Raw genomic sequence first — 13,337 nt, 5'->3', positions numbered from 1 at the left:
TAGTCTGGATTCATCTCATACAAAGTTAAATATTTAAAGATTTTTTTTGTTTTAATCTTGATGATTATGGGTTACAGCTTACAAAAATCAATCATATACCATCTCAAAATATTAGAATATCCAAAAACACCGATTAAAAAAAAGATTTATGATACAGAAATTTCTGCCTTATGGAAAATTATCTTCATTTTTGACATCAGTAGTTGGTTGATGCTGCTTTAGCTCAAATAACTGCAACAATGTAACACAGCATGGAGGCAGTCAGCCTGCTGAGGAATTCTGATGCCAAGATTGCCCTGGTGGCGGCCTTCAACTCCTCTATATTCTTGAGTCTGGTGTCTCTCATCGTCCTCTTCACAATACCCCATAGATTCTCTATGGGGTTCAGGTCAAGCAAGTGGCTGGCAGTGTGTTCTCACAGTGTGAAAATCTGAATTTCAGTGTTTAAGGTCCTTGCACATTTTTTTGTGCAAATAATTTGCACAAAGTATTTATCTTTTGAACCTATAGAAAGTCAATGCAAGCTTCCACACAGCAACATAATTTGGCAGCACGAAATTGTGACAGATATGTTTATCGAATTTTGGTCAATTTATTTTAATTCATCTTTTTCAGAGTTTCGTTCCAACAAGCGCACATCAAAACACTCAATGGTGCCGAGCAGACAGAGGAACAAAAACATCCTCTCTAACACCACATGATGTTTTTCCTCTCCTCATATCTGTCTGTATCAGTGCCTGTGGTTTTTGCCTCATGTAGCCTGGTAGAGAGGGAGACAGGCAGCAGGCAGCACGACATGTCCATGTGAGCGTAAAAGCGCTACGCGCACAGATGGAGCTGTTTCCAAGCTAACGGGACTTTAGTCCAATGAAATATTTAACAACACAGTCCCCTCTGACCTCAGACACATGACTTATAAATGCTCCGGATCAATCAGCCAACTGGCATTACTCCTCTGACCAGTCTGGAACACAAACAGGTGAGCCAATCAGTGCACTGTGGGGGAAGTTAACTCCTCACACAGGGAAACCTCAGCAGAGCCCTTGTTATTATCATTGATCATATTTAACATAAAATGAATGAAAAATTATGCCCTCCTCTTAGCAAACTTGGCTGGCACAGTGAATGAAACAGTGAAACAACACAGCACTGACTTCCTGGCTCTGCACAAAAGTGCCATGACGTACGGGGTGGAGGAGAGAGGGAGAAACCTCATTTTGTCTTCCGCTCCCATGTACAGTACATCACTGTTTATCAGAGGACAGGAGAAAACACCGCAGACTTTTGCAGGGCAAATGTTTTTTATAATGTGCATAATATATTTGCAAAATCTTGTTGCTCCTGATGTCCATAGAAAGGCGCTGTTTTTTAAATAGCCTACATTTATTTTAGAATCTCATGCCCCCTTGGAGTGCCTTCACATACCCTAAGGGGTACGGATACCCCTATTTAAGAAACCACTGCCTTAGAGTAACAGCTAAAGACTTAAAGGAATCATATGAACAGTGCAGATGAGATCACATTTATTGACCATTTACAGCAGAAAACTAGATAATTTCAAAGGATTCACATACTTTTTCTAGCCACTGTAAACTCGCACTGTGTTCCTTCTGATGGAATCAGCAATCTCTAATGATGTTTGAAGTTACATTAAGCTGACATGACCAGTCCCATGAGTGCAACTTATGGTTCAACAAAAGCTCACAGGGTTAAGCTGTTTTGCTTGTCACAAAGGAAAGGGCAGAGGCTTTGAAAAAATTCTCGAAGGGTGATTGGATAGACATTCTATCTGTTACATCTTTACGGGCCAATCAGAGCAACAAAACACGTAACGTAGCCGCTATCGAGGAATAAATCCATATAGAGCTGCATAACACGAACCATGGTGACTGTAGACATGTCAGTACACAACTTTTGTCATTTTTGAAAAGAAAACAACTCATTCCTGTTCTTTGTTCTTCTTTTAACAAATGTTGTCAAGTTCTGATCAAAGTGGCGCTTTAGCAGCATCTACGCTAATCTCTTCCGCCATATCTGCACCAGCCTCTTGTTGCTGCTTGCTCATGTCACGACTCCGCTGCACCCAAAAGCACTGCCTCTTGATGCTGATTGGTCCTGTCACTTTCTAACCGGGCCCAAACTGTTCAGACGGGAGCTCTGCAAGATGGATTCTTCAGTGAGAAACACGTAAACGGGTGTATCCATCTGCTTTGCAAGGTTAATTAATATCCCTATTGAATTTAAAAATATCAAGAGATTATTTTTGATTCATATCGCCCAGCACCAGTACTAGTCCCACAATAAACACCTGTGAATCTCACAATCCATTTACCTTCACTCATGAACGAGACCTAAAGATCCTTGGACACCTTCACTTGTTGTAAAGACTGACTCCACAAATAACCAGTTTTTGGCAGAAAACTTGGAGGTGCTGGATCTCAAAACTGCCTCAGTGTCTGCTGGAGGTACCAGTTTGGAGAAGACAACAAATCACCAGCATCTGCAAAAAGCAGAGCCTCGATTTTGAGTTTTCCGAAATGGAAACCCTTCTTAACAGGCTGGGCCTTGAGTCCTGTGCATGAAACATCACAAACATTGTTGCAGACAAAGGAGGCAAGCACTCATGGGAACATGTCTGACTTGATGCCCAGGTTGTAGACACAAGTTATACAGGGACCAGATCATAGCATAGCAACAGCCCTGAAACCCAGTTTTCTGTAGCAGTTTCTACATGTGCAGCTTTTTATTCCTTCACTTTTGAAGTCTGTATTTCGACCCCTGGTGCTTTCTGTGTCTAAGCTTTTAATAAAAAAGATCTTCATTATAATTCTCTGAATTATAATGTTTTGTTTCTTTCTGTTCTCAGATTTATGTCATCAGCCAGGCAGAGCCTCGTCTGCCTCTTCAGTTGGAAGATGCAGTCAGGCCTGATGGAGAAGGCGAGGAGGTGAGGACAAACAAGGGGAAGTATCAAAAGGCATACAGAGCATGATACACCCAAGCTACTGAATTATCAGATTCAACAGCGATGTTTTTGGCAATGTTGAATCCATCAGTAATGTCCGTTAGTATTTAAACTGTGATAAACTATTATCACTTTGCTTCTGTTTACCAACACAATGGATTTGGAATAAAACAACCAATGAAGTGTAGACTTTGGGCTTTACTTTAAGGGGTTTCACAGAATATGGAATTTTAATGTGAGCGTCCCTGGATGTCTGTCTCTACATGACCTCTCACCCAATGACAGCTGGAATAGGCTCCAGCCCCCCGCGACCCCCAAAGGGATAAAAAGTATAGAAAATGGATGGATAGATGGAAATCCTTTGTAGTCAGTTACTGCCTGCAGTCTGGAACCCATATCAGTACATTCTAAGTTTCCTTTCTAGAGTTGCTTTTCCAGGCCTTTTCTGCAGCAATCCTCAGTTGCTGCTTGTGTGTGGGTCTTTCTGATTTTAGTTTTGTAACTACAGCTTTCAAATTTCATCAAACAACACAATAGTGGCAGCATGACCTGCTTCAGGTCATGTGACTAACAGTTTCTGCAATATAAGTAGTAAGTAAGTAAAATTTATTTGTATAGCACCTTTCACAGAACGTCACAAAGTGCTTCACAACAGTTAAAATGAAAATACAACAAGTAAACAACAGCAAAGCATCAAAAATATGAAAAACCATGAAACAATTGCATACATCCAAATCAATGTTATAGATGTTCAAAAGCCAATCTGAAAAGATGTGTCTTAAGCTCCTTTTTAACCTCTGCCGAAGCAGATGAGCGCAACTGGAGTGGAAGAGAGTTCCAGAGAGTAGGCGCCACATATTCAAAAGCAGGGTAGCCTTTAGTTTTTAAATGCACTCAGGGAACAACAAGTAAACCCTGGTCAGAAGACCTGAGAGAACAGCTAGGGATGTAGGGATGGAGCAGGTCTAGAATGTAGTTGGGCGCCTGCCCATGAAGGGCTTTATATACAAAAACAAGGATTTTAAAATGAATTCGGGAATTAATTAGGAGCCAATGTAAGGAAAATAAAACTGGAGTGATGTGAGCTGTTCTATTGGACTGAGTCAGTAATCTTGCAGCGGCATTTTGAACCATCTGTAACCGATTAAGGGATGATTTATTCAAGCAGGTGAAAAGGGAGTTACAATAGTCAAGTCGGGAGGATATAAAAGCATGAATCAGCATTTCTAACTCAGCACAACAGATTTCAATTTAGAGATGTTTCTTAAATGAAAGAAACAGGAACGGGTCAGTGACTTGACGTGTTCATCAAAAAGCATTAAATTATCAAGTGTTACCCCGAGATTTTTACACTTTTTTTTTAAGGAGGAGGAAAGAGATCCAAAACATTTCTCAGCTTGAGAAGAGATGCTCTCTGAGGCAATGATGAGAATCTCAGTTTTATCAGTGTTTAGCTGAAGAAAGTTATTACTCATCCAATCCTTAATGGCGGACAGACACTCAGGCAACATATTCATTTTATCAGTGTCAGTGGGTCTGAAAGACATATACAGTTTGATGTCATCAGCGTACAAGTGGTATGACACTCCTTTGAATCTACTGATGATGGTGCTCAGAGGAAACATATAAAGAGTAAACAGAAAAGGCCCCAAGACAGATCCTTGGGGCACACCACAGGACAAATAGGTCGTTTCCACCGAGCGGTCTGGCTCAGTTCGGTGCGGTACGGCATGCTTTTTTGGTGTTTCCATAGAGAAAGGGTCCCAAAAAACCGACCCGTACCGTCCCACTTTTTGGCACCCTTCCATAGGGGTGCCAGTCTTACCTGACTGTACCAAAAAGGTGGAGCTACACACACAACAATAGGGGCTGCACTGATGTCACGTCAGCACGCGACTCAGCTGCTCACTTCGGGCTTCAAACAAGGAAGTCTTCGATGTGAGAAGCGGGCGAAAACGGGAGGAAAACGGACCAATATCTGCCTAAATGGAAAATATTTGGACTCGATGGAGATCCAAACTGTTTCCTAGTCTGTAGATATTGGTATCTGGCCACAAATCAAGTTTCCTGATGTTTATCTGGATGATTTTAAGTACACAAAGCAGAGCCCAAAGGCTCACATCAGCCTGATCCATCCGCGATGGATGAAAAAACTGAATTAATGCAGAAGTTTTGTGAATACGAAGCCTTAGAACAGTTCATTCTCATCTGTAACTAGTTATTAATCAACTTCTTACATTAGATAACCTGTGAAAACATAGCTCTGTGGTTGTTGAATGGGCTCGTAAAACTTCAGGCTGCAGACTGTTTTACAATGAGATCAGCGCACCCCGGATTTCTGACTTAATCTAGCTTGATTTTAACACCAGCTGAACTTTTACTTTATTTTTAATGCGGCGAGTTCTTATAGTATAGCTCTTTACTTTCATATTTTGTCGTATAAACTGTTCTAGACTAGATATATTCACATATTAACGTAGTGTTACGACTCAAACCGTCTCTCTACACGTATTCCATCAGCTGAGGATCTGTACTGACAGCGGTTAACATCATTAAGATGTAGTTATTTTTTTAAAAAGGACTTTCAGCTGAAATAAAGCAGTTTACTGCTTATTTCCTACTGATTTCTGTCACTCATCCTTTCTATAACTCTGCTGCTGCAACAGCTGACTCGCGCTGTCTGTGACTTTACATGCATGCTTTTACAGCCCCGCCCACCCAAGTTAGAGCACGGGTGTCTGTGGAAACGCACACTATACTCAAAGGCAATGAAAACGCAACACTCTAAATTTTGGTTTATTTTTGCTCAGGACCTGAGAAGTCCAATATGAGTTCTTAAGTGACCATTGGGGTCACGATGTGTACCTCGTTACACATGAATGATCATCATGTTACTCAACAGTGTGAGTTGTACTCTCATCAATCCATATTGAGTACAACATATGGGATTAGGAGTTGTGCAAGTGCAAGGGTTGAAATGAAGGAGTGGTTGTCTTCCCTATATAAAGGCATGATAAAAGCCACACAAAAAACATTTTTAAGTTTCATAATGCCACGTCTGTCGACTGAACAACGGAACAGGGCCCTGGGTATGCTAGAGGCGGGAGTAAGAGTCCGGCAAGTGGCTCACCGTTTTGGGTGTAGTCGGTCCAGCATCACCAGACTGATACAGTGGCAGCATGAAACAGGTTCTGTTAATGACCGACCACGTCCAGGACGTGAAAGAGTGACAACTCCTCATTAGGATCGCCATATTGTCCTTCAGCATCTGCGTGATCATTTCAGGACTGCTACTCAAACAGCTGCAGAGACACCAGGCAGACGACAGCCATGTATCAGCAGCAGAACAGTACGGAGAAGACTGATAGATCAGCAGTTGCATGCTTGAAGGCCATACGTGAGGCCAGTGCTGATGGAACATCACCGTGAAAATCGCTTGGCATGGGCCACTCAACACTGTCGTTGGTTGCTGATGCAGTGGAACAGTGTCTTATTCACAGATGAATCCCGATTCGGCCTCCATGCCGCTGATGGCCGTGTTCGTGTATGGCGTCGCCGTGGGGAGCGTCATGCTCCATGCTGCATCAGACAGAATGATCGTTGGGGTGGTGCCAGTATGATGGTGTGGGCTGGGATTACTGCCAATCACAGAACACCTCTGGTCTTCATCAATGGCAACTTAACAGCTCAGCGGTACACTGATGAAGTCTTGGACCCTGTCGTGGTCCCATTCCTGAGGAATCACAATGATGTGACCATCTTCCCGCAGGATAACGCCAGACCCCACACTGCTCTTGTCACAGCTACTTTCCTGGCACAACATGGTGTTAACTGTCTGCCATGGCCTGCGTGCTCACCAGATTTATTGCCCATCGAGCATGTCTGGGACCAAGTGGGACAAGCTCTTTCATCCCCAAGCTTCCCCAAGACAACCTAAGACGCTTAGTCACAGTACAACGTACTGACACATGTCAGTACGTTGTACTGCCTGTGTGGATGTTCGTGGGGGTCACATCCGATACTGACTGTTCTTTTGAGTTCATTTTTAAATGTGTGTTCCGTTCAGTCTTGTTGGGATTTTTCATTTTCAACTCGTGCTCGTTATGTTTAATGCATCTGTTTATTATTGTCCAAATCGGCCCATTGGCACATTTAATTCATCAAAGTCAACCCACCCAACATATTTGAGTTGTTAAAATAAGAAAATAAATTTGAGTCACAAAAATATTTGAATCCAAACTGGTGTTGCATTTTCATTGCCTCTGAGTGTATTTGGGGGTTAAGCGTACTAAACCATACCAGACCGAACTGAATCAAACTGGACCCCCTGATGGAAACACGGCTATAGTAGCACATTTGGAAACATATGGACCAACTGACACAGAAAAAGTCCTATTAAACAGGTAGCTGCAGAACCAGTCAAGGGCACTCCCTGTGACACCAACCCACTGGCTGAGTCTGTCTATTAAAATGCTATGGTTCACAGTATCAAACGCAGCGCTCAGATCAAGGAGAACCAAGACAGAGCATTTACCTGCGTCTAAAGACATACTAATCATTAGAGACTGTGAGAAGAGCCGTCTCAGTTGAATGCTTTGGTCTGAAACCTGACTGGAAAGTGTCCAAAATCCTGTGGGCAGTTAAAACAGACATTAGCTGATTAGCTATGACTTTTTCTAAAATCTTTGAAATAAAAGGCAGCTTTGAAATTGGCCTGTAGTTGTTATGGACAGATGGATCTAGGTTGCTCTTTTTCAGAAGAGGCTCAACAGCAACAGATTTAAAATAAGATGGGACTTGACCTTATTGCAGGGAGCTGTTAATTATGGAGAGTAGACAAGGACCAGTTGTTGGAAGCACAGATTTAAATAAAGATGTTTGGAAGATATCTACCAGTCTAGAGGATGACCTCATACTGTTGACCAGATCATTTAAGTCATGAAGAGTGATGGGGCTGAAACTAGCCAGAATTGATGGCTTATGTGGCAACAGAGTACATGGCGCAAAAGAAGGAGAGATGCTGGATCTTACATTATTTATCTTTTCCACAAAGAAGGATAGGAAGTCATTACAGTCTTTGTTAGAAAAGACAGGGACATCAGGGGGAGCAGGAGTAACAATATTATTAATGGTGTCAAACAAAACCTTAGGGTTTCGCTTACTATTTGCTATCAGGTTTGCAAAATATGATGTCCTAGCATCTTTAACCATGTTATTATATTCAATTAAAAGTTCTTTGTAGTATAAACGGTGGACATCCAGCTTGGTGGACTTCCAGAGTTGTTCCATCCTCCGACATTTGCACCGGAAACAGCGAATGCTTTCATTTAACCAGGGGGTAGAATTAACATAAGGAACAAGACTGGTTTTCAGAGGGGCCACTTTATCTAAAACTGAGGAACAGTGAGAATTAAAATTATTAACAAGACTATCAACATCTGTGTGAGAGGACAAAGCCTGTCCAGTATCAAAAGCTGCAGAGAACTTTTCTGCTGAGAGCGGATTCAAAACTCGAAACTGACAAGCATATTTTGAGGGAGGTGAGTCTAAAGTAAAGGACAGATTAAATAAAACACAGCTGTGATCAGAGACATGCAAATCATCTGAGCAAACAGAGTCAACATTTAAGCCAAGGCAATGTGACCTGTAAAACCAATGTTTGCCTGTAAAACAATAGTGTTCAGCCCTACTCCAGAGTATTCTTGATTTGACAAGATGTTGTAAAGGGGCTTTTCTTCAATAAGGAACAGATTCTGGAATAATCTACGTAAGTTGTTTTCTTTGGTCTTTCAAGCTGTTTGATGTTTCTCAGTCTGCCAGTGAGAACTAAATTGTCTATGTTGTCACTCCTGGAGTCTTTGCACTCTCCTAAAATGATATATTTTGGGGTATTTCAGTCTTTTATCGCCTCCTTCACATGGATACTTCCTTGGACTTTATAATGATGACTTCAGTAGGAATGAGCAGTAGTATGGCAGTAGTGTATCCCAGGGTATTTAAATATATTTACTGTATCGCTTTTATTACAGTCATTAAAATGGTGCTGTGTAATGAGCACATTTTTAAAATAAATGCCTTTAGAAAGTTAGTCTTTTTCTAACAATAGCATCACTGCCTGTGTGTGCAGATGGCGTAAAAATGAAGACAGAACTTCTTCTAATAATGTCTAGGTAATTTGTCAAGCAATGGTCCAGGACTAGCCTAGATAAACTTGTGTGTCACACGCTACGGAACAGTGCTATATGTCCTCTTTAAAAAGAACTGTTTAACGTAAACTGCTAGTTGTAATTTGATCCATGGCGATGCAAGATTAAAAACATGTTAATTCCTCTTTCTGGGGGCAAGACAGTGATGAGAAATAATCAGATGTTCATTGTGTGCTACATGCTGCAGCAGCAACAACAGGTGCAATTAAAACAAACATAGGATAGCCAGTAATTTCCTACTCCTGATGGCCGATAACCAATAAGAACTGATCTGGGGTTTTTTTCAATTGTTGATTTAAAAAAAGAAGTTCATTTGATGTATTTTTTGGGGGTAAGAAAGGGTAAATATATAGAGGGCAAACTGACATCACTCTTGTTTTTTGTGGCAACACAAAAATGGTGCAAATTTTTGACTGGCAGAAGGAGGTAAGTAATGATATCGATGCATGGATGTATTAAGGACCAATGTGTGATTATTCTAGTGAAGTCTGGTGATGATTGAAGTAAACACTAAGAAATAATAACGTATATATGTAACATTACGACACATGAGCAAATACTCTGAACGATTTCTTGAGTGAACCACTGGGCAGAGGGACACAGTGCAGCAGCCATGTCTGGAGTGTAGTTCCAGCTTTGCATTTAAACTTTAAAACATCTCCGTCTCATAATGTTCCATGATTATTTCATGGCGTGGTGAATGTACAGGTCACAACTTGTCCACGAGAGCATTTTGGAGTTGTTGGATTGTGTATTTGATGAGTTTGATGAGGGACAGCAAAAATTCCGTCTGCTAACATAGGGTAAGCAGTGCAGCTGGTTTAATGGCCCCTCCCAGATCTAGAAACAGCTTGCACCAACAACTAAAGGAAACGAACCTATTACTAAGACTAAAGGAATTATGGCGATGGGCGAATTTGCAAAAATGTTGGAAGTATCCTTTTCAGGCCCCCAAAACAGACCTCAAAGAGGTGAAAAACAAGCAAAGCAAATACAACAGGACTCTTGCCCAGCCCTTGGTTGGATGCTCAAGCCCTAAAAAGGATAAGAGCCGCATATTTGAATATTATCAAACTTGCAGGTTCTTTGCTGATGTAATAATGCTTTTGTTTGGTTTCAGGAAGGCAGGGCCACTGTCAACCAGGACACCAAGCTGGACAATAGGGTGATTGATCTCAGGGTAAGTTATTATTATAGCTGAGGAAAACGAAGGGGGAACTTCCTGGATAACACAAACAACACTGGATGGGGTTTAAAGAAGACGGGTGTGCTTGACAGAGAACACTCTTCCTTAAAGACGACAGGTGGAGGGGAGCAGAGTCTGTTTCGTGACAGTAGGGTTACCTCCAGTTTCCGCATACAGCAACTGTGTCGCAGTCCGCCAATGAATTACACTGCGGCGCACATCGCTCTCTCTCTGGCCTATCAGAGCATTTCCGCAGCTGATGCTCCAGTCCAACAGCAGCGCATGCCTGGAGCACCGCTCCGCTTCGTTTGAGATACGCTGCAGGTCTATTTTCAGCACTGGCAGCTGCCAAACCACTTCAGTACCCGTTGACAAGAAAGCTCCAAAAAAGGAGTCACAAGTGTAGAACATCCGGTTCTTTCAAAATACAACACAATGCACGGACTCCCGGTCACAAATCATCACTATTATCAACTATACCCGTCGATAAGAAAGCTCCAAAAAAGGAGTCACAAATGTAGAATATCCGGTTCTTTCAAAATACAACACAATGCACGGACTCCTGGTCGCAAATAATCACTATATCAACATTACGTCTCATACTGCATCAAGAGCAAAGGGTCACAGAGCTACAACGGCACCACTGATGAGGAAAAGTTCATTTTTGAGGACATTTACCCAAAAAATTTGGCAAAAAAACCACACATCCTTTAAACAAACATTAACCTTTTAACTTCCTAATGTGTTACCCAGTGGCAGAAGCAATAATGTCATGGGCTTATACCAGAAAGGATGATAAATTAACCCCACAGGTAAAATCATCCACTGTTGACATACTACTCCTTCATGATTTTGAAGTTTTCCTGTGATCTTTGCCCACTGATCAGGGCTGCTTGGTGCGGTGCGGTGCAGCGCAGCGCTCTGAACACGCTTTCAGTAGGTGAGGTCCCTCGCCATAGGTCGGAGCAAACCTGCCGTGTTTCGGTGCGTGGCGCGGTCGTCCTTTGTGGAAATTACCGGTAAGAGCGAAACTACCATATTAAAGCTACCCATAACACAAAAAACAGCAATGCAACCACACAGAACCTGCAGAAACAAAAGTTTAACCATCACACTGGATTGTTTAAACTTTTTTAAACTTCGGGAGATCCATTTCAAAAACAGACAGCGGCTTATCCCCCAGGCGACATACAGTCTGTATTTTAAAATAAATGATGCTAACAGCATTAGCGCTTCATTGTGCTGATCTGATACTGGTACACTTATGGTGCAGCAGGCAAGTAGGCATTATCACTCATATCACAGTACTAGGTTGAATACCTCAATAGAAGTTTCTGTAACTCTATACTCTCCAAGCATGTGCTCTGAGTCTGTTTGGATTTTAGAGCTCATATAAGATTCCAGACCTGTAGAAATGCCTTAAACAGTTATTTAAAAGTTAATGTGCCTTAACCTCTTTTTGCTTAACTTGTCTCATCAGTGTCTTTTGCTGAACATTTTTTAACCCAAGGGGAGAATGGTGTTGGGTTACCCTTGAACATGATACTACCTTTTGTCTGGCCAGACAAATGCAGAGAAGCTTGACATTTTATACTCAGATTTCTGACTGCAGTTGCATGGGGTAAATGCCGCACAGTGAAGATACAGACACTTAAGACTTTTAAGTGTGTGTGTATTGACTATGTAATTTTGTCTGTTTTTCACCATAAAAAAAGGGGACCTAGTCAGCTTTGTAGTTTTATTATTTCACTGGCAAAACACAGAAGTGAAAGTTTTTTAATTCATGCAGTCTTTTCAGTTTGTAATCAACCTCATCTTTGCAGCTGGAGCAGCTGTCCTCTTCTGTTTGCAGTGGAACTACATCAATACTTTTTTTTTTTAAAATGTGACTTTTAGGCTTTCAAAAGGGAATTGAGCTCTTAGTTTATTTGTATATACAGTTGAAACCAGAAGTTTACATACACTATATAAAAAGGCACATAAACTTTTTTTTCTCAGCATCTGACATTAAATCAGATTAAACTTTTCCTGTTTTTGGTCAATTAGGATTACCAAAATTATTTCTATTTGCTAAATGCCAGAATAATGAGGGAGATAATTTTTTAGACATTTTTTTTTATTATTTTCTTGAGAGTCAGAAGTTTACATACATTAAGATTACTATGCCTTTAAACAATTTGGGAAAGTCCAGATGATGATGTCATGTCTTTGGAAGCCTCTGATAGGTTTATTGACAACATTTGAGTTAATTCGAGGCACACCTGTGGATGTATTTTAAGGCACACCTGAAAAACACTGCTTCTTTGTGTAACATCATGGGAAAATCAAAAGAAATCAGCCAAGATATCAGGAAGAGAATTGTGGACTTGCACAAGTCTGGTTCATCCTTGGGTGCAATTTCCAGATGCCTGAAGGTGCCACGTTCATCTGTTCAAACAATTATACGCAAGTATAAACACCATGGGAATGTCCAGCCATCATACCGCTCAGGAAGGAGACGGGTTCTGTGTCCCAGAGATGAACGTGCTTTGGTCCGAAAAGTGCATCTCAACCCAAGAACAAAAGCAAAAGACCTTGTGAAGATGCTGGCTGAAGCTGGTGAGAGTGTGTCATTATCAACAGTCAAACAAGTCCTGTACCGACATGGGCTGAAAGGCCACTGTCCCAGGAAGAAGCCATTACGCCAAAAGAAACATAAAAAAGCCAGATTACAGTTTGCAAATGCACACAGGGACAAAGACCTTAATTTATGGAGACATGTTCAGTGGTCTGACGAATCTAAAATTGAACTTTTTGGCCATAATGACCATCGTTACATTTGGAGAAAAAAGGGGGAAGCTTGCAAGCCTGAGAACACCATCCCAACTGTGAAACATAGGGGTGGCAGCATCATGTTGTGGGGTTGTTTTGCTGCAGGAGGGACTGGTGCACTTCACAAAATAGATGGCATCATGAGGAAAGAACATTATGTGGAAATACT

At 41.4% G+C, this 13,337-nt stretch overlaps 1 protein-coding gene across 1 annotated transcript in view; it reads left to right on the top strand.

Annotated features, from left to right (window-relative positions):
• Nucleotides 1–13,337, top strand: part of dars1 (aspartyl-tRNA synthetase 1) — a 51,207-nt gene that overhangs the window by 14,718 nt on the left and 23,152 nt on the right. Inside the window, exons 6-7 of the mRNA XM_041782401.1 lie at nt 2,867–2,947; nt 10,292–10,351. Coding sequence (XP_041638335.1) covers nt 2,867–2,947; nt 10,292–10,351 — 141 coding nt within the window. The remainder of the gene's footprint in view (nt 1–2,866; nt 2,948–10,291; nt 10,352–13,337) is intronic.

Source organism: Cheilinus undulatus, unplaced genomic scaffold, assembly GCF_018320785.1.
Source record: "Cheilinus undulatus unplaced genomic scaffold, ASM1832078v1 Contig1, whole genome shotgun sequence".
Classification (NCBI taxonomy): Eukaryota; Metazoa; Chordata; class Actinopteri; order Labriformes; family Labridae; genus Cheilinus; species Cheilinus undulatus.
The sequence above is the reverse complement of the archived record's forward strand: the minus strand, read 5'-3'. Positions and strand labels throughout refer to the sequence as shown.